Genomic DNA, 22,970 nt, shown 5'->3' on the forward strand with positions numbered 1-22,970 from the left:
CTCTGCAAGTATCCGGCGGCCACTTCTGCCTCTCTTGCTCCAAAACTCTGCCTTTTTCTTTTTTTTTCCCCGCCGGCAGAAAGCAAGCTTGAAGCGCCGGTGCCCGATGTCGATCCGAGCGGGCAGCGCGGAGCCCCTTGGAGGCGAGGAGCGGCGGCAGCGGCGGCGGCGGCGCGCTTTCGCGGGCCCATCCAAGGTGGGATGCGGAGCAGGCGCCGGAGAGGCCCGGCGGCCGGTCAGGCTGGCAAGACAGGAGGCGAAGAAGCGGAGGAGGAGAAGAGGTGGGTAGCGGTCCCGGGGAGGGGATTAGCCGGGCTTCGCAAGAGGCCAAACCGAGGCCGGGCTGTCGCGGCGAGCCGCCCTCCCAGTGGCTGAAGGACCTGCCAATCTGTGGTGTAATCCTGCAGGAATTTCGCCAGGCTTTAACTAGGAGTCGCTTCTCGCAGACGGCGAAAGAAAAGCGAGGCCAGGCGGAGTGGAAGCAGCTGAGGAGGAAGGACCGGCTCGGCTCGGCTCGGCTCGGCTTTTCCTCCCCATCCTCCAGGGGGAGCGAGGGAAACGCTCGGGAGCGCGCGCGCCTCAGTTGCTCCGCCGCCGCCGCTGCCCGGACTGCAAAAACTTTCTTCTTTGCGCCCTCAGCCTCGAGAGCGGGAGAGCCGGACGGGCGCTACAGGCGAGCCGGGCAGGCGAGGTTCGAGGGCCCGCGGACCGTCGGACAGCAAGCAGCCCCCTCACCTAACCATCCCTCCATCCTTCCACCCCCACCCCCCCTTCCGTTCTCCCCCGCCAGTCGGCCAACTCCGCCCTGAAAGCAACGCCGACAAGTGAGGGGCGACGGGTTGAAAGGGAGCCGAGAAGGGAGGCGAAAGGAGAGCGGAAAGAGGGAGCCAGCCAGGCCGTCGCTCCCGGCCGGGGTCGTCTGTTTAACGCAGCGCTTTGCCCCGGTGGTTGCCTGGCCGCTCCTTCGAGGGAAATCTGCGGGGCGCTTCTTCACGCCTCTCCCTTTCGTGGCGGGCCGCAGCGGGAGCTGCAACGCGGGAATAATGTGGAACGTGTGGATGGTGCTTGCCGTCGCCTTCTCGGCCTGCGTCTCGGGCGAGACGGTAAGGGGGTGTTTTCATGTCGTTTGGGGGAGAGGGAAGCGGGGAGGGGGCGCTTGGGTGCATTCCGACGATTTCCGTCCACTGGGTCAGTGGTCGCCTCTCCTTTCCTGCTCTAACTCTTGGGGAACTTTTCCCGTCTTCGCCTTTTCTGCCTTTGACGGGCAAATCTAGCTCGATCCTGGGGCGCCTTGGAAGAATAGAGGAGAGCCCGGGGATGGGGGGGGATGTTCGTTTCTTGGTTCAGAAACTGGCTTCGGCCTCAAATGGGAGAAAGAGGGGCGGCGGGACGGGGATCAATCCGGAGCGGGAGGAAGGATGAGACGCCCCCGCTGTTCCCACATCTGCGGCGCAGAAGTTTTTTTGCTAAGGTCATTTGCAAAGATCAAAACTTTTTAAACAGGAGGGGCGCCCTGCTTAAATGGTATGTGAAACGGAGGGGGGGGGGAAGGGAAGGGGAGAGAGGGCCATTATATTTTTATTTGACGGGTAGAAAATGTTTTTTTCCTCCTGGGATTTTTGGGAGGGGGGAAGAGAAGCAGGCTTTTGAACTGGAGGGGGCCTTAGTTCTTTTGTAAAGGCTATGGATAACTCTTGAGATACGTTTTTATTTAAACAAAAAAGCTGTCCGAGAACTGCAAATGGCAAAAGATGAGATAAGACAGAAAAACTGTCTGAAAGAGAGGAGCATAAAAACAATTTTTGAAGGGAAGGGGGCAGTGAGTGTGAAGAGTGATGATTTAGCACTCCAGTTAAACTGTCTGGTGTGTTTATCATTCAGACCTTTCCTTCATTGCTTCAGCCTGTTGAAATCAATGGAGGAATCCAGGAGAACATGATACCATGGTGATTCTGAATGTGGCCGTTTTGGATGTGTTTGCAGATCCAGTCTGGCATCACTGAGTTGTGTTTGAGAGATCCAAATGGAAATTTGGATTATGCTAGGAAGAGGTGGATTGAGGTCCCTTGCCCCCCCCCTCCCCCACCGGGGAGGGGAAAGGAAAATGAATAATCATATTTTCTTTCTTGTAAATTAGGACTTATGAGAATGCTGGAATCATAATTCATGATTTTAGGGAAATAATATTTTTTAAATAATTAAGGTTTCATTTGCAGTTGGCTCATTTTCAAAACCAATAGGTTTCATCTTGTGCATACCTAGTGTGTATTATTGTAGGGGGGGAAAGGACATCAGAGAAGAAAGGCAGTGTTTTGCAGGTCTCTTCAGATATGGTCTGGACTTCGTCAAAAGGTTTATTCTCTGGCAAGGATGGATAAACTTGTCGCTTTAAAAGAATCTGAATCTATTGCAGAGGAAACTCTGTCCTTCATTGCCCAAATTCTTCTGTGGATAAGTTGTTGGAGAGAAAGTCTCTTGGATGGATAAAATCCTTGATTATCTCTGCTGGTTAAAGTCCTTCTGTCCTTTGAGAATATGAATTCAGCTGCAGATCTTGAACATGCCTTTGTGGTTTATCCCAGTATATTTGTGGAATAATCAAAATACTGTTGCATTATTCTTCTAGTGCTTCATTTCCCCTTGTTCAAGCTTAGATGTAGTTCATCTTATGTTGAATCTGACAAATTTGCAATAAGATACAGAATTTCACTCTCTGGAGAAGAATGCTTGCATTTGTGATTCAGGCATCACTGCTGAATAGCAAGAGTGAAAGCCCAGCTGAAATCTGAGAATGCTTCAAACTTTCCTTTTCCTTCTCTGTGTTTTGATGTGGCTTTAGTTTTACTTTCTCTGTTCTTACATAGTTCGATTCCCGATATGCCCCTCCCAAGGAATGATAATTTCTCTGTATAGCTTAAAATCTTGAACTCTTTTTTTTTACATGTTAAAAATTGCTTTAGTAATCTTTACTTTACATATAGTCAAATATGTCCTTCAAACAGGTTTTAGATATTCCATTTGCTGTAATGAATTACTATAACTGGTGGCTAGATCTTTAAATATTTTATGTAACACAACTCCTGTGGTGGTGACTGGGGATTGGATCGAATGTGGAGAGAATTAATTGTGCTTACACAGAAGTCATATGATCCTCTACTTACCTCAGATATGTATCTCTGAGTAAACTTTATGAACTGCTTATATATTTTTTGACTTGGGAACAGGTTACCTGAAGGGGCATCTTTTCCATATGTATCTACCTGGACTATAAGATCATCTAATTAGATCCTCTCCAAGTCCCTCCATCAAAGTTGGGGATGTGGGCCTTTCTAAAGAGGGAGGTTTTTCTTTGATATCCTATTTTTGGACTTGTCTCCCCAGAGAGGCTTAACTGGCACCTACACTGACACTATTTTATCATTTATCATTTGTGGTTTTAAAATGGGCTTTTACTTGATTATAGTTCTTAGTTTTTGAAGGACTGTCATGTTGCTGTTTATTTCATATAGTGTTTTTATCAATCAATCAGAATAGAGCTGGAAGGGACCGTGGAGGTCTTCTAGTCCAACCCTACCATTTTAGACAGTCCAGTCTTTTCTTAAAAACCTCCAGTGATGAAGCACCAACAACTTCTGAAGGCAACCTGTTCCACTGGTTAGTTGTCCGCACTGCTAGGAAGTTTCTCCTTAAATCCAGCTTGCTTCTCTCCTTGATTAGTTTCCATCCATTATTTCTTGTTTTGCCTTCTGGTGCTTTGGAAAATAAGTTGGTCCCCTCTTTGTGGCAGCCCTCAAATAGAAGGTAGAAGCCCTCAAACATTCGAATACTGCTATCATGTCAACCCTAGTTCTTTTTTTCTCTGGACTGGCCATACTCAATTCCTGCAACCGTTCTTCATATGTTTTTCTCTCCAGGTCCTTAATCATCTTAGTTGCTCTTCTTTGCACTTTTTCCAGTGTCTCAACATCTTTTTTGTAATATGTTGACTAAAACTGGATGCAATATTCCAGGTGTGGTCTTAATAAGGCTTTATAAAGCGGTAGCAATATGGGGAAAGGGCACAGTCTGGCTGGGCATTCAGAGGAAAACCCAGGGCCACCCTCTCTTCATCCTAGGGCACACAGGGAGGAATGGAGTAGGAAGCAACGTGGCTTACGGGAGAGAAAAAGGCCCTGATCCCTTTCATTAGTTGCAGCTAGGAGAACAGGATATAAGAAGGGCATTTGCATATAGCACTTTGCTAGAAGCAAAGCGTGCATTACCTTTGTCGAGGCTTATTTGGGTTTTGGCATTATTTGTCCTGCATGTCCTATAGTCACTTTGAAGTAAAATTCAGCTATCACTCTGGTTGACTTCTTTTAGGGGGGCTATGTGGAGGGGGAGTACAGCATCATGGTTTGGGTTGGCGCTGTCTCCCTTGCTGCATACTGCATGTCACTTGCGGATGTGCTTCATTATCTTTTGGTAGTCTGCAATTTATTATCCTGGTCTGTTGTGGTAATTACTTCAGCGTGGTTTGTGTTGTTGTTTTTTATTTCTAATTTATCTGTACTTTGGGTTCGGACTGCATTTCTTCCCTTTGTAGACTGTTTTTGGAAGAGTTTGATCTCCAGTCGAGGATAACTGGACATTGGGAGCCAAGTTGGAGGTATTAAAGGGACTTTACCTTTTTTTGTGACTTTGTTGCTTTTGTGCCATGCCCTGGGTCATCACAGCTGCTATAGCAGGGGTGACTGGGGAATTCTGGGAATTGAAGTCCAGAAGTCTTAAAGTTGCCAAGGTTCAACAATATAGCATTATTCTCAAGTTTTAAGGTGAAATCTGATTATCCAAACTCTGAAGAATTAAAGAGCGGAAATGGCCTTTGGATTTTTTTTTTAAATAAACAGAAGGCAATTCCCCTATCTGGTCTCTTCCATATGATTCTAACTACAAGTTGCATCACCCTGAAGCATCAAGCTGGTTACTGTCCGAGACATGAGGTACCTGTTCAGATAACGCTGAATCACATTTAGCAACTGTTTATATATATTTGCTTTGAAGTCTCGGAGAAATCATTGGGGACTGTGGTTCAAGGGAATATCCAGAGGAGTGTTTTACTGACTACATTTCTGTTCAGCTTTCTCTGTTCAGCTTTCTCAGGGTCTTTCTGAAATCCCCACAATTCTGTACAATTTCTATTTTATCACTTACAATTGACTCACATAGATTTCCTCTGTATGGCTGGAAGCATATAGTCTTGATTCAGTAATGCTATGGTTGTGGTATCGATTCTTATTTTCAGATGTATAAACACAATTCTTTGATATATTAAACCAACCAAAAAGTTATACTTTTCCATACCTAGTTATTCTTTCTGATTTGCTTTGTTTCCATTTCTTTGGAAAGGTAAGTTTTAGTCCACGGTTGTTTTTGTTTTTGTTTTAAATAGCAAAACAGAAGGAGAGTTGTTTTTCTGGCTGCAGTTACAAGAGAAATAAAGAATTACAGACGTTGTGGTGTGTTAAATGAGGGAGCATGTGTTGCAAAGAAAATTGTATCAGGATTACAGTAAATGTAGAAAGCCATCAATTGTGGTGGCAGAACTGTGGTAAAGTACTTGGCATCCTCTCCTTCAACTATATTTGGATGTCTTGAAAACATCCACGTTGCCACCGCAGAGTGTTTGTTCCAGCTGCAGAATTGTTCCTGCAGGCAATTATGAGGATATGATTTCATCAGCCACAGCTATACACTGTGATGACAAAGCTCAGGCTTTGCCAACCTGGTGCCCACCAGCTATGCTGGGATATCTCATTTCAATATTTCCAGCTAAGTTGATGTTTAATCAAGGAGTGATAGAACATTCCTATTCTCCCTGCTCTTTTATCTGGCCAGTTGTTAATGGGGTTTGACACTTCCTATAATATGGGAAACCAAGTGCTAAACTATTATCTTTGTAATCTGCCAAAAACTACAATATTTTATTGTTGAAATCAATACCCATAATCAATCAAAAGCTAAGGAATTGTGAGAGTTCATCTCATAAAGATTGAGATACCTGTTAACCCAATAAAATGAATGTTTATGAATGCAATTTTAATTTATTACAATTTATGACTAGAAATATGTGTCCTTTCCTTTCCCAATTGAATACCTCTCAATTGCTCTACATTTTACACTGGAGTTTGATTTTTTTTTAAAAAAAGCTTTCATTGTTACTAGTAGTTGTTTTGTTTTTTAAAGTAAAAAATGATTGCCTCTCAGGGAGAAGGGAAGGTGGAAAAGCAATCCATGGAGAATTTGTGATTCCACCTATGAGTGGCCTTGCTAGTAGGCAAAGTGATTCCAGTAGAAGAGAATATACAGATAGTCCTCAGCTTATGACCACAGTTGAGACTAGGAAATGCATTGTTAAGTGATATGGTCATTAAGTGAGGCATCATATGACTGTACTCTATTTTATGACCTGTGTTGCTGCAGTCATTAATTGAATCACCATAGTCATTAAGAGAGACATTACATCAGAGGTGGTATTCATCTGGTTTGGACCGATTCTGGCGTACCAGTTCTAGGGCTCTCATAGAACCGGTAGGAAAAAAATGTGGAATCCCACCACTGCATTACATGATCACAATTTACAACCTTCCTTGCTGGCTTCCCCATTGACTTTGCTTGTCAGAAGCTGGTTGGGAAGATAGCAAATTGTGATCAGGCAACTAACTACAGGACCCTGCAACCATCATACATGTAACTACCAGTACTTGCCAAGCACATGAATTATAATCATAGGGATGGTGCGACAGTAACTCTCAGGACAGGTGGTAAGTCACTTGCTTCAGCGTTATTGTAACTTCAAATCATTGTTAAACGATGTTTTTTTTGAACAGTGGTCATAAATTAAGGACCACCTATATGTAGCTCAGGGTTAAACTGTGAAATCCTTGATGCTGTCAGGGTTGTTTGGTTGCAGTTCCAGTTCCAGTTGGGTAATAAAATGTCTGCAAGCAAACAGCCAAGCTCAGAAAGCATCAGAGACTCCATAGGCAAAATGAGGTAGATGCCTCAGACAGCAGATATTAAGGTGCCAGAGAGCAGAGCTACAAGCATTATTTGTCCTGCATGTCCTATAGTCACTTTGAAGTAAAATTCAGCTATCCCTCTGGTTGACTTCTTTTAGGGGGAATATTGTGTGTGTGTGTGTGTGTGTGTGTGTGCGTGCAGCATCATGGTTTGGGTTGGCTCTGTCTCCCTTGCTGCATACTGTATGTCACTTGTGGATTTCACTTGTAGATTTTATTTAATACTGTACATTCAAAATTAATCTGAGAGATCCACAGTACTTTTGCTTAGATTTGTCAAACAGGTGGAAGCTTTGAAAAGAAGTCCTTTTAAGTTCTGCTGAAATATTTCAAAGGGCCAGATGGAATTCATTTTTTCTACTAAGAAGTGGAATGCCGTTTATATGCATCCAGAATGACACCAGCCAAACCCATGATTGAGATATGAGGAAGGCTTGAAGCAGTCCTGAGATTTGTCGAAATATTAAGAATTTTAAGAGGAAAAAAATGTGGTTAGAGATGCTGGCCAACTATTACATACAGGTAATGTTTGGGAGAGAATACATGCCCTTGCCTTTGGAGACAAAATAAATAGAAAATCACAAGAAAATGCCCCACCTATGGAAATTTTTACCCAAATATTTTCTTTGGTATCTGTTTTCTGCTACCCCCCCTGAAGAGCTTTATAAATAAATGGATGTTTGATTCCAGAGAAATTTATTTGTCATTAACTCTCCTTTTAGTAGTCCTCAGGCTATTTTACAAATGGGGGATGGGGATAATTTCATTAAAAAAAATACTGTTTATTGTTTGTTTTCTCTTTTGTTTTGCTAACTACTTAGAGCAACTCATTTAAAGTGGGGAATGGCAGCACCAAATATTGTATGAGTTAAGTGAAGATATGGGACATCCCGGAATATGAAGTACCATAACTGAGCAGGATCATTGTGTATGGCAAGATATACAAGTCGCCTGTTTTGAACAGAATACTATAAGGATGCTTTAAGTCTCAAGTAGGGGTTTGAACCAGGGCAATTTCAACTCTGTTTCTTCTTCCTAATTAAGATGAAATGCTTTGGTGGTCTTTAGAAAGATTAATGAGAGCCTGTCACCTATAATAATTATGATTATTATTGTGATTGTAAGCTGATTTGTATATTGGCAGCAAGCCATGGAGAAGACCAGGAAGTTAATGGTAGTGAGTTTGAATAATTATTTGCTCCAAATAGAGGGAGGAATGAATGTAAACATATAAATAAATAGCATAGATAAATAGGATTCCTTGCAATTTTCTATTTCTTTATGAGAGTTTGCCACATGAAAAAGTCACATGCTGATAGTATTTGGAAAATTGTGTATAACATACTGAATTTTTAGTTCTTAATTTATTTTATGTTTTATTTTACTTATTAAATTTATTGGCCACTGATCTCACCACAGGGTAGCATTGACATAATATATCAGTTACATTAATACCCTGAAGCAGTGGTGAGATTCAAATTTTTTTACTACCGGTTCTGTGGGCGTGGCTTGGCGGGCGTGGCAGGGGAAGGAGACTATAAAATCTCCAGTCAGAGGAGGTATTTGCTGGTTCTCCAAACTACTCAAAAATATCCCTACCGGTTCTCCAGAACTGTTCAGAACCTGCTGAATATCACCTCTGCCCTGAAGTCACTCTCCAGTCCCCGTTACAACAGGAAGTCATGTCACAGCACTTTGTGTATTGAACTGAACCCAAATTGCTCACTCAACTAAGATGAGAGACAAACAGAAAAAAGGGATTTTTATTACTTTTACAGAAGTGGTGTCTCTTGGGAGACTAAATGCAATCTATCCATCTTCAAAGAACAGCATAGCTTAAAAGAAATAGTGATGTTCAAATAAGATGACAAGGGTGCTTTTGAACAACAGGCCAAGTCCCTTTTTATGTCCTCTATAACATAAATAATTATTTCTCATAAATAGAACATTGGAAATGGTGAATGGGAAATTCTCTAAACAGTATTTTGTTTTCTTGACCATAGTGTCTGCTCACAAGGCAAGGGAGGGCTTGGTGATCTGCTACCCCAATAATTTATTCTTTTTTTTTTTTACAAATTTTATTCAGTTTTTCACATTAAAAACAAAAATCTCTTTTTAGTGGACAACATATTTCCGGGTCATCACCTTTACATACAAATATGACAGCAATTATACATTTGATATGCATACTTAATTCTATTATTACCTTTACCATTCCAAATTTTCAGTAAGAAGAGAAACAAACACATTAATTCTAGCCTCTTTCATTAATCTCAATCGAAATATCTTTTTGTTTCATTTCAATTATTTCAAATATAATCCTTTAATATTTATTTTAAAAATAAAGACAAACAATATATGTTTGCCTAATAATAATAATAATAATAATAATACAATTTACCAATGTCTCTCCTTGCTTTTAATAGTCTATATTAACTTATTAATTTAGTTGGTTCTTTAGTCTGTCATATTCCCTTTCCATTACACATTCTTTTTATAAATTCTAGATTTATACAAATTTTAACACTAAAAAAAAACAAACAAGTATAGGTTTCCCCCCTTTTACTGCTTTGAGTGTGATACCTCAATGATTAAAATATACCTTTATTCCCTCATCTTGATTCCCAATAAACCATTATTTTTAAGAAGTTACAATAATAATCATTACATCTTTTCATTTGGATTCCGCAGCATATTTTCCCCCCTTGATTTTTAATAAGAGCTATCAGTATCTATATTACCCTATTTTCTAAATATTTTTAATTGCAGAAATATTCTTATTACCCCTTATGACCCTGCAGAATCCCCTTTTTAATTCATCAACCATTATCTCTGAAAAAACAATTTCTTTTCAACATTTTACTATTTCCGTATTTATTTATTTCGTGTACCTGTTTCTTACTGCTTCTCTTCCCCCTCTTTTCCCCATATCTTTTCTCATTCCAGTTTATATCCCTCTCTTTCTTAATATCTTCCTTTCCCCTTTTCTGCTGGGTCTTTCAGCCTTTCCCGACTTCACAGGTATTTCCCCCTTTTGATTGCCTTCTTAAATCTGAACTTTTAAACATTCCTTCTTTCCCCACTTCTTTGAAGTGTTCTTTGTGTTAATTGTCTATTTAAAATGTCTTCTCCTTGAGTCGACTCCTCCTCCTCTGAAGCTCTTTCTTCTTGTCCCTCAATCGCAATTTCCATTTTTTCTAACACAGAGCAAAGTGATTCGCCTCTTTCCTGTAGTAATTCTCTCCTATTTTTAAGTTCCATTTTTAATTCCCGAAGAGATATTATCATTACACACTCTTATATTTTATGATCATTAAAGTCCACAAAAAAAACCACTTTTACTTTCCTTCTTTCTTCTTTCAATTTTCTAAAGTTCTCAGTTATTCCAGCCCAGGGTCTATACCAAAAACGTCAATCAATCCCACAGTCAGTCTTTCCTTGCTTTTTCCTTTATGCTGGTTCTGCTTTCACTTTCTAAGATTCTTACTTTGTTTCAATATTTCTTTAATGTTATATCCACACAAGTTCATTCACAAACAGGATGCTTTCCCTTTTGTTTGAGCTCAAGTTTTTGTCAAAAGGTGACACTCTCCATTATACAAGACCAAGCCCAGGGGGGGAGATGCGGCTCCCTTCAACCTGGCTTGCGGCTTCCCCTTACTCCGCTGCCCCTCCAAGGCAGCTTCAGCCCCTAATCGTAATGATTGGGGCTCTCCAATGAAAGAGCATGGACCATAGCTGCAGAGAGTCGCGATCTACGGTCCGTCAGCGAGGAGGCTCCGCCTTCTGCCACCAATAATTTATTCTAAGACCTCCCATGTATCAACAGTTCTCCAAAGACAACATCACTCTTGTTCACAGTAGAGCATAAATTGCAGCCCTCTTGAACAAAAGTAGCTTAATCATTTAATATGTAATAGAGATACAGTTTGATGTACAAGTAGTCCATGAGTTACAATTCATTTAGTAAGTGTCCTAAGACACAACACTGGTGAAAAAAGGGATTTATGATTGGTTCTCACACTTAACAGTTGTCATAGTCCTTGTTATTCAAATGATTATAATTCAGGCCCTTGTTAACTGGCATGGATTGATGATGATTATAGCATCCCATGGTCATGTGACTTACCCTGCTAGCTTCCGAGTCTACGGGGGAAGCTGGATTCACTAAACGATTGCATGTTTCACTTAACAATCATAGTGGTTCACTTAATGGCCATGGCAAAAAAAAAAGTCATAAAATTGGGCAGAGTCACTTAGCAAGGGAAGTTCTGGTCCCAATTTTTGTCCTAAGCTGAGGAATACCTGTAAGTGCTTCAGGCATTAGGCTAGAAATCAGGAGATTGTGAATTCTAGCCTTCCTTAAGGTACAAAACTAGTTGGGTGACCTTGGGCTAGTCCCTTGATGGAAGCAATGGCAAGCCACTTGGCAAGAAAACTGCAGGAACTCCCAAGAATTGGACATGATTGAATGGAAAAAAGAAAAGTAGCTGTTTGTTGTTTTCAGTTCTGTATTAGTTGAGCAACAGTATAAAAAGAATGTAACTATCTTTAAGTGCCAAGTATTTTCTTAAGGGAAAATTATATGAAGAGAGTTAAACCTTTAGGGACCTATTTCCTACAAGCAATGAGAACTATTTTTGTCCGGTTCTTAGTTTGCTTTATGTGAGCTATTAAGAAATACATAAAAAATTATATGCATTCATATTACTCATAAATATCTAAAAAGAGCAAAACATATATAAGGCTGGTATTTTTTTTTTAAAGAACCACTAATGCACAAACGTAAGTAGCTTTAGACCAAAGGTAAATGTATTTTTGTAGCTTTGCTAAAATTTGTTAAACTTGTTTTTGAGTTATAAGTTGGACACGCATATAACTCAATTGCACTCTTCTTCTTCAGAATATTGTAATGTTTACTCAAGAAATACCATTACCAACACTCCCTTTTTGAGAATAACTAAATCCTATAGTTATTCCTAACTATATCATAGATCATTATCCCCATTTTACTAAGTTACCATTAAAGCTACTTCATGCTGAACTCAGTGAACCTAGTCAAAGTAAACAGATATAAGATTATATAATTAATCAGAATTTTGTCCCTGTTAAAATAGGTGAGGACTGACAGATGTTTTAATGGAAATGAGGTTCTGATTAATATAGTAGTTGCTGTAGAAAGTTATTTCATCCTGAGTTGAAATCTTTTATGTTTGTGGTTTGGCTGTACATACCTCCATTGTTTTAAACCAAAATTTTGTTCATGAATGAAATTCTAAGGAAGACAATGGAAAAGCAAGGTTTAAGCTACTTTAAGCTACGTAGTTCTCGCTTTGCTAACTGTTTAATAAAGAAAAGGCAACTATGTGGGGCCAAAATATATGACTAATGTCATGTTTGGTTTAATTCATAGTCAAGATCCTAAATAATTTACAATGAGAATAAAATGCATGGAGGGCTGATTTTTTTTTACAAAACTGACTTGGATGTGGTGAGTTTCCTTGTTTCTATCTACTTCAGTTCCAGTCTATAACAACAGTATGGACAATCAGCTCAGTTTCATATACTAATAAGCTATCTTTGTATAGCTGACCAAACCCAAGATTAGATTATGTAAACAAAATATATGTTGTGCAAAATTCATCTGAAGAACTATGTTAAGTCTTATTTAAACCTTAATACAAGTCTATTTTTTTTTCATTATGATAGCTTACTCATTTTTATTATTTTGTAACTAGTAATATCTCCACTTTTTAGTAAATAGAAAAAATACCCTTTGAGATGAAGCCCTCACTACATATCTGTGATTTGAGCAGAACTAAAGATTCACACTTCTATTGCCAGTAGCTTGCATTATTGCCTCAGGCAATTTTCCAATCATGACAGTCGAGCTGACACCAATACACTCAATTATACAAGTTGATCATAGCCCACTAGCCATGGACGTGTGATACCTCATCCTATTTTGATGCCTGTTTGACATTTAAAGTTGAAGTTTGTCAAATAACAATCCAATTATATTAAGTAGCAGAAATGCTACGTTTGGTTTGGTGGGTCAAAAGATGCACCATAGACGTATGTATCAATACTTCTGTTATTGCTGAGATGTAATTTATTTACTTCTGTCATATTGCCTCCAATTTACAGTATGTAGGAAATGCTCTTGGATAAAAAAAAAACCCCAGCTATGATAGTTGACACACATTCTTGCCAGGTTATTCTGCCAATTTGAAGTTTCCCATAAATAAATTTGATTTATTCCAAATGAATCTGAATGAAATGGTAAAAATAGGGTTATAGGGAAAAAAGTATTTGTTTTAAAGCTTTTATATTAAGTGGTGTTTCACTTCATGCAGACAGAATTGCCACCCCAGGGTAGATCTTTGAAATAACATTACTGTTGTTTTTATAACTTCGAGAAATTTTTATATTCAACATGTTTCCAGATTTTCGTGGGTTTGCACATTATTTCTCTAGCCGAGTCTTTTTGATTATTACTTAGCTACAAGGCTTGGCATTTCAGCTGTAATATTAGCTTTAAAATAAAGAAATTACATGAATCATGCCAGAGACTAAAGGGATGTCAAACTCTTGTGATTTTTTTTTAATATATTTGCTGAGTTTGGCGTTAGCTTTATGTTTATATTCTTGCTTGAGTATCTAGCAGCCTGATCTACAATTGGATCTACCTCCAAAGACAGATTTTGGTTGAATAACAGCCCAATGCTGTGCATATTTATTTGAAAACTGAACCAATGCAGTAGGACTGCAGTAGTCCTACATTCAGTAGGACTTTTTCTCTTGGTCACCCAATTTGTGGTATTTGCATAATTCCTTGAAAATCTTTTGTGTAGTATGTCCCACATTATGTTCCATGGGGAAAGCTCAGCTAGCTTCTCAGCTGAACCTTCCCTGTTATTTTTTTGGCAATATGAGAGAAAGTTTAGCTGCAAAGAAACTTTGAACTAGATACTTACTGTCTACATTAGGGTAGTAATAGCAATAGCACTTAGAATTATATACTGCTTCATAGTGCTTTACAGTCCTCTCTTAAGTGGTTTACAGAGTCAGCATATTGCCCCCAACAATCTGGGTCCTCAGTTTACCAATCTTGGAAGGATGGAAGGCTGAGTCAACATTGAGCAGGTGAAAATCAAACTACTGGCAATTGGCAGAATTAGTCTGCAATATTGCATTCTAACCACTGAGCCACCATGGCTCTTCCATGGGTAAGTCCCTAGAGGGCTTTAGACAAGCTACAATACTGATTTATTTTGCAGGATGATTGGAAGGTTAATTAGATATGAGTTCTAGGATTGGTACTGTTTTCTGAGTCCTGAATTGTTGCATATTCTCTCTTGTGTTACCCTTAATATCATAATGAGGATTGCAAAATTCAGCAACATCATCCAAGGGATTTTTTTTTCTGCAAAAACATCAAAGTATTCTTATTTTGTTTTCTGCAACAAGAGGCTGAAAAATACAAATATGCTATAATTAGCTCTCTGTAGAAGCAGTTTTTGCTTTACTATTTATGTTTGTTAGAATGCCAAGTTTGTTAAATAAATGCCCACTGGAGTTTATATATCTCTCCCACAGAAGATATTATTGCACAGTTCTCTTCTCCCGTATGCAGAGATATTTGTTCAGATTGCTTGGTTTTTTTTCACACCACTCTTTTTGTTTGCATTCATGAGTGCAGACTAAGTAAATTGTTGTTACAGCACTTGTTTAAATAGTTTTTAGATTATAGTAGCATGAGTGATATTATACAATATTGTAGTATGAATGATACGCTACTATTGTTTAGTAATATTAATGGTATTTCATTGTATTCTATAGAATGCTGTATTTGTTTTGTAAGAAAATTCTCTGAAGAAGTTCAGATTGAATATCATAATGGCATAGTGAATGATGATCATCACTCACCTCAACTTATCTCACTGAGTTGTTGTGGGGAAAATAGGAAGAAAAAGATGTATTGATATGTTCACTCCCATGAGCTGTTTGTAAAAATAATAGAGGTGGGATAATATATAATATATAATGTAATGTAATATAGTATAGTGCAGTGTTGTATAATACTGTATAATGTATACGATACAATATAGTATATTATTTACAGTAAATATATATTTCATATATGAGTAATAGGGCAGCCTTCTGTAATCTGGATGGTGCTAAATTAGGGATGTCTAGGTTGATTTGAAGGCATAAAGGTAAAGGTTCTCCTCGCACATACGTACTATTCATTTCCGGCTCTAGGGAGTGGTGCTCATCTCCGTTACAAAGCAGAAGTGCTGTCCGAAGATGTCTCCATGGTCACGTGGGTGGCATGACTAAATGCCGAAGTCGCACGGAATGCTGTTATCTTCCAACCAATGTGGTCCTATTTTTCTACTAGCATTTTTGCATGCTTTTGAACTGCTAGGTTGGCAGGAGCTGGGACAAGTAATGGGAGCTCACTCCATTATGTGGTGCTAGGGATTCGAACAGCCGACCTTTCTGATCAACAAGCTCGGTGTCTTAGCCACTGAGCCACCGCCTCCCCTTTGAAGGCATTACCAATTACTAATGTAATGTAAGTAGAATATCAGGAATTTTACATGAATGGGCAGTCTTTTGTGGCTGAGGATACCACTTGACATTTTTGGAGATCTTTGTGGCAGTGTCTATGTCTCATCCCCAATTGTTAAAATTTAACTGATCTAATATGAAAGTAGTGTTTTTCTTCTTCTCCCAAAACAAGCTTTGTCATAAATGCAATTTACAGCATTATGATGGTGAAAATACAGTCAAGGATCTCTACACTTCCTTTTGATTATTTTGTGCCCTTCTAGCTTCTGGGCATTTTTTCCTAGGTCTGTTCTGCTCCTGGCAGAACTCGATTCCATCATGTGAGATTCTCCTTCTGTACCCATCCATTTGTTTTATCCAGCTTATCCTTTATCCTCCTTAGGATAAGATAATTGGCAAATAGATAGATAGATAGCCAGGTCTCCCAAGGTCTCCCCCTGCTATCCTTCCTAACACAAGTGGCAAGAGAAGCAGGGAGGGATGCAGTATTTTTAGATGCTCACCAGTGATTGCACTGGGTTAAAGAGTTGATTCCCTGCCACCTGTCAGCCTGTCCCCACCCTCTCTAAATTTGACAGGAGCTCAGTATATGTATCAGCACAGTGAAGCAGGAGAAGATCCCATTAGCCTCAGCACTGAGGCAGAATACTCCTTAGGTGGAAATGAGAGCAGAGCAAAGTATGTTAGAATACTTTTAATATGCCTTAAGAACTGGAAAAAGCATATTTGCATTGTTGTGAGATACAGATCATAGAGGCAGAATGGATGAGGTGATATCACGGGGAGGCTTTCTGGTTTTTCCTAAGTTGGGTGGGAGATGGCCTTTAGCATTTTAGCAAAAATTGTTTATTTCCTTGTGCTTTGCTTGGGGGGATTCTGCCCAATTCATTGTTTGAAGTAGAAGGTTGGAGCACTTGAGACGAATAAGAAAGATTAAAACAAACAAGAGTCAACTGCATCTTTTTGAAAATAAGATTTTTCAGTCTGTGAAAATACAGAATATGGATTCTGGACTTTGTTTAAACACTGCCTTCTCCCTTTGTATCTATACTGCATAGTTTTCACAGGTAACATTCTGCTTAACTGTTGAATCAGTGCCTCTTATGTTAGAAGAGGCTGAGTTGTGGCTAAATCAAAGCTACTAACTCACAAAAATAATACAATTATTATCAGTGTTCTTTGCGCTGCTTGGTTTTGTTATTTTCTTTTAGTACTTTGTATTTGGTATAGGATACACTCTAGGTCTGAATACTGCACAAAGTTTCATGCAGTATTCCCATCCAAAGCATAAATCTATAAAATTATGGTGATTAAAATATAAGGATATTTTAATCACCACAATATCCCTCTGGTGATGAGGGATATTGTGTTGATTCAAATATTTATTCAAAGATAGATAATGTAAATAACATAATCAACACTCTCCAAAGACAAAATGGGAATGAAATATGACACAGAAGCAGAGATTTTAATTTGATGTCATTAATATGACAGAGCACTCAGAAATAGGCAATATTGTAACTTTTGTGATTAATATATGATAGCTTTCTTTGTCAGGACCCTCCAAATGCTGATTTTACAGCTCCCAAGGGGCCATAATGTAGAGGCATCTTCAGGAAATCAAGATTACGCAAAAACGATGGCATGGATGCAGTGACTTCATAATGCAAATGCTACCCTTATTTGTGTCACGATATTTGATGCAACCATATAAGTCATGGACATATTATGACTCAGATTTAGTCACATACCTTCTGGAGACATTGAAGCTGATTTGAAGTCCTGGGAATTTTGCTGTCAGGTAATCTATAAGGGAATAAATTGGGGGAAGGATGATTTATAATGGTAAAGAGATCTGTTAATGTGGTGTATTAGTTGAAATATTGGACTGGCACGGAGGAGACACAGCTTTGAGCCTCTCCTAGCTTTGGAAACTCACTGGGTGACTTTGGGCCAGATACACTCTCAACCCAATTTATTTCTCAGTGTTGTTTGGGGAAAGAGAGAATACTTTGCATGACCGCTTGGGCTCCTGGACAAAAGTATAAATAAAGAAGACAAATATAAGAGAGCACATACTCTTTCCAGTCTTCTTGAAGTAAATTTTGCTTCCAATAAATTGGAAATAAATATTGGCTCCTATCTCCATTATTATCTTCTCTCCCACCCCACCCTATTAAGCAGTTGCTGAGGTAATCGTTGGCTAAGAGAACGATGATTTTGCTGCCTCCCCTTTGGCTTTGTCAGGAAAGAGATAAAAAAGAAAGTTGATTATTTAGAGTTTAAAGAAAGCTTTTGAGACCTGGTCTCTGCATGGTGCAGGAATCCAAATTAAAGCATCTTGACAGATTGCTGTCTTGTCTCTCCTTGAGCATTTCTAGAAATTGAGCGCTCACTAGTTGATTAACTGTTGAATAGTTCTTACCCCCAGGAAGTTTTTGCTACCAACTGGAATCTAAGACTCAAGCCCTGGGGAGTACAGGAGTGAGTTCTCCCCTGGAAAGGGTAATGTTATAAAGGAAGAATGTTATATTACCTGATCCCCTTCTTTTTCAAAGCTAAATTTACCATGTTTCTCAAATCTCTCTTTGTGGAACTGGAAACTTTGTATTTGCTTTCTTTGAAAGCCCAAAGAATGCAAATTGCTCATATACATTTCAATGGATCCTTTTTTGATTACTTATTTTGTGGAACACAGGTGGTTAAACTGTCCATAAGAAATTAGATATCATCTATTTTTCTGGCAATAGTTATATATAAACTTATTTCTTAGTTAACTTTTTAAAATCTATCAAACAGCATTTTATCTATATTCCAAACAATGTTTTTTAAATGGAGCCATTTAGAGAAGTCATGACCTATTTTTGTAAGATAGGGTGCAAGTTGGCCTTTTCTTATTTATTTGTTGGGAAAGTTGAGGTAATTTTTTCATGTATTCTGTATACACAAAACTTTGCTGTAGAGCTTTTGGCACAAACAGCAGCCTTTGCTAGGCTGGTGTTAAATATAGCATGAAGCTTAAGAGAACTGACCTACAATTAAGTTGTGGCAATCCCTCATTTGGTGTTCTGCAGTTGTCAGTTAGCCTTTATTGTGAAAGATTTGTTTGCTTGAAGCTTTTGTGAATGGAGGCTGAATTGAAACACTTTGCTCCTTACCTGAATAACAAGAATGTAAATTTGTATGCCATTCTGCAGGTGCCTTTTATAAGGGTGAATTTTGGGATGTTCTCTTTACTTCTAATAATGAGTTTATTTAAAAGAGATTTTTTTCCTCAACTCCTTATTTGCAGAACGATGTATTTTAAATCTCTTTTCCTAGCCACTTACACATGCAATATTAGATGAAGTAGACATAGGGAGAGTAAAGCAAGAGATATCAAAGATATCCTCCTCCTCCTCCTCCTCCTCCTCCTCCTCCTCCTCCTCCTCCTCCTCCTCCTCCTCCTCCTCCTCCTCGTGTTATCCTCGCAGGTGCAGGATTCGCTTTTTAGATTGGTGAACACCACTCTTGCATAATCAAACACAGCATCCTAGTCCAACTGGGCAACTTTCATGTCTGCATTTATTGTGTCTTTCCCATCTTTGCCTTCAGCCTTCCGCACAGGCCCTTGTCATTTGTGTTAAAGTGGAAGGCAATGCAAGCATTGGTGTGGAGATGCTATTCATAGGACATGGCGTTTAAAGAACACTTAAGCATTTGGTGGTTAGCCAGCACACAGTGCCATACAAAGCTCTTGGGCATACCATTGTTTTAAACACCTTTGATTTTAGATAGATTGGCATGCATTGATTCCAGAGCACTCCAGAGATCTCCTTCCATCAGTGGTGGGATTCAAAAATTTTTACTACTAGTTCTGTGGGCATGGCAGGGGGAGGATACTGTAAAGTCTCCATTCCCACTAACCTTCTTTTCAGCTCTGTTCTCCTGTGCAGGGCAACAAAAGAAGAGCCAGCCAATCAGCTGGGACTCGGGAGATAGAGAATACACAGGGGTGGAGCCAGTCAGAGGTGATATTTGCCAGTTCTCTGAACTACTCAAAATTTCCCTTACTGGTTCTCCAGAACTGGTCAGAACCTGTTGAATATCACCTCTGCCTTCCATTGTAGCCATGCTTTTGTTCATTTCTTGCACGCACTTTGTGATTAATGCTGTTGCCACTTTGAAGATGGGATCCTAAGTGATGGAAGGTTTTGGTCTTCACTAGATCTCCACGTAAGAGATACCAAAGAGTGGGAATCCACTCTTGTTGTCCAGTATATAATGTTTGTTGCAAGAAAGATAGGTGTCCTTTTTTTTCTTTAAGGCCAAAAATAGGTAGTATGTTTTGTATAGCTAGACACGCAGCTGAAGATTGTAGACCAGACCCACAAAGAAAACAATGGTTAATGAATAAAGATCCATTTATCATTTTAAGGAGAAAAAATCAGCTCAGTACACCTTTCAGATAAACTTTCATACGTGAACATACGGTATCTAATCATTTATACATACAGTGTTACGTTTGTGGGCCTGTATGAATGGACTCAAGCTGCATAAGTGTATATGTGTTAAACCAATACTTTAGTGTCCAATAACTTATTCAGAGTCATTGTAATTGCTGCAGAATACACTCCTTCTAACATGCTGAACCCAATTAGGAAGTATTGTAGCAGAAAATTTTCATCTCTGTTTCTTAGCCAAGAGAGCCCAGCATTGTCCGAAGAGACTTCTGTGGTCATGTGGCCAGCATAACTCAATTCATGTTTGCCACCCCAACCAGAGAGAACCTGGTCAAATAAGGCTGTCATAAGCTATGATTTTCATATTTTCCATCTAATTGGCATCCTGTCTAATATGTATATTTTAACTATCTCATGTCAGGGCACATTTAGATCATATAAAAATACTAAAATCATACTAATAGTATTGAGCTCTTCCCTTTCCCCTTCCTTTTCCTTTCCTTTTCCCTTCCTGGAAAACCATAACCATACTATGTTTGCAGTAGAAAAGGCTGAAAATTCATAGCTTTTGCTGAGTCAGAAGCATCAGTCAAAAGCATACAATGTGTCTGGAACATACGGTGTAACAATCTCAGGCCAACTGCCAAACTGTCTTGCTCAGCAAGAGAGAACAGAGACAACTCTTGATGGATTATCTCCAGTTCAGCAGCTGCTGTTTGAGAACATGCTTATGAACATTTTGCACTTTGAACAATGTATTAACTCAGAAGACCATCTTTCTAACCAACCTGGTACCTGCCAAATGCATCAAACTTCAATTAAAGCAGGCCGCCAAGAGACAGTGCAGCAAATCCGGAAGGTACCAGGTTGAGAGTAGTAGGAAGTTGTTTAAACATTGGTGAGACAATCTTGCCTTGAATATATTCAGTCTGTCTACTGAAAGCTAACAAAAGACAGGTTACTTAGAAGTAAATGTCTTTTGCAGAACTTCAACAACTTCCTAAGTCTTCTTAACAAACTCAGAATAAGGGTACCAAAGGGAATTCTGTCATAGAATGTGTCAAATTAACCCCAAACTGGTAGATCTTGGACATTGACTGTTTCTTGGTGGATTCCATCCCCTCTCAAAAGGAGATACGTTTCTGATGCTGACTGAAATCTGTGTAAAATCTACCTGTAGCATGGTTGGTGTGCAAGTTTTTATTTTAAAAAAAAGAGTAAAGAAGGCAGGGAAGTAGATAAACTGGGAAGAGGGGGACAAGTGCATGTATGTAGATTTAAAATATGATTTTGAATATTATCTTCTGAGCTAAGGAGAAAAGTTCCCAAGGCCTTTGGGAATCTCTTCCAAGAATTAACCATTTTTGTTTGGGATCTATATTAATGCCTGCTTTTGAGTTTCTCTTTTTCTGAATTGTTTTTCCACATGCAAAGAATTGGGATAGTTACCCAAAGGGTGCAGCCTACATTGCAAATATAAATAGTTGCTAACTAGGTTAGACTGTCTTGTTTTCTCAGAGAGATTAGAGAGTTGAATTTTTCAATAGTACTGGAAGTTATCCATTTAAGATTTAAAACTCATCTTTCAAAACTAGAGTTACTGTTGTTTTCTGAGGAATTGCTTTTAAAATATTACCTACTATGCATCACATTATTTTTTTAAGTAATTTTATTAAAATTATAATTAAAAAGATAAAAGCTAATACAAACTAAAACAATGAAATAGTAAAAAGAAAAATAGAAAAGGAAGAAAAAATAATTTATTTAGGGAAAGAAAAAGAAATATATGAAAAATGGCTTCTGTCTTCATCACAAGTATAAATAATTATAGTAATTTATAACCTTTTCTTAAAATATAACAACTAATCCCTTTGCATATTCCATCTCTTACCTAAAAACAAAAATTTAAACTTCTGCTGTAAAACTTTAAGAAATGTTGGAGTGAACATGGCTAAGCTAAAAGCAGAACAATCTGTCTTGGTGGAATGAAGAGTCAATGAGTTGATTGGTTCTTTGTAATTTTTGTCCAGATAAAGATAGGACTTGAGATCACCCACAAGTGCTCTATACAGTTGCTCCTTCCATAGTAGATTGCAAGACAGTGGTCTCTGTGGGTTAAGAATGCTGGGAGATAAGGAAATAGTCATCTTTTTGTAGTCAGGACACTGGATTTGTATACTTTTCTAATCACTTTCGGAAATTGCTTGGTTGTGTCACTTTATTTGTACAACTCTGGAATTATAATGGTCCATATCTGTCCTGAGCTTTGTTCCTGAAGAGCTTCTGTTATTTTTCCACATGAATGCATTTCTACCCAGAATTAGCTGATTATAAACTACTATTGTAAACTTTTTCAGCTCAAAACTTATCTATAAAAAAGTAAATATTGGTATATTGAATAATGAAATGGTACTGACTTTGTCAAGTTTACCTCTAAGTATACAGTTCAATCCCCTTAAGATATTTGGACTAGCTATTATAGCTAAGGACAAGAGATTATTAGACATATAGTCCAAAATATCAGGAGAGTATTAAGTTGTTCAGTGTAGCACTGGAAACACAATGACTTGCTTCATACCTAATGCTAAGCTAACCTTCACTAATTTCACTAGGAAATTCTGGGACCTGCAATGTGAATTAATCTAAAGCTAATCAGTTGAGAAAGACTACCATAAGGTTCAAAATAACAAATATAATTCGTTATTATTTGCCCTGATAATAATCCATCTTCCATGCTTCACATTATTTGTTAAACTGGCTACTATAGCTACTTTAACAAACCACTATTTAAAATCCCAAATATAAATAATTCATTACATCTGGATTTCTTGCCTTGTCAGTTCCTCATGTAATTTGGAAATTCCTCAGCAGTTTTTGTATCTTGGATTCA

General features: G+C 38.6%; 1 protein-coding gene across 1 annotated transcript in view; it reads left to right on the plus strand.

The window, feature by feature from the left end:
- Window positions 1-451: 451 nt before the first annotated feature.
- SDC2 (syndecan 2) overlaps window positions 452-22,970 on the plus strand; it is a 65,835-nt gene continuing 43,316 nt past the window's right edge. The window contains exon 1 of the mRNA XM_026705933.2: window positions 452-1,103. Coding sequence (XP_026561718.1) covers window positions 1,044-1,103 — 60 coding nt within the window. The 5' untranslated portion in view covers window positions 452-1,043. The remainder of the gene's footprint in view (window positions 1,104-22,970) is intronic.

This window comes from Pseudonaja textilis, chromosome 3, assembly GCF_049901715.1.
Source record: "Pseudonaja textilis isolate UNSWEBS1 chromosome 3, rPseTex1.2, whole genome shotgun sequence".
NCBI classification, from domain to species: domain Eukaryota; kingdom Metazoa; phylum Chordata; class Lepidosauria; order Squamata; family Elapidae; genus Pseudonaja; species Pseudonaja textilis.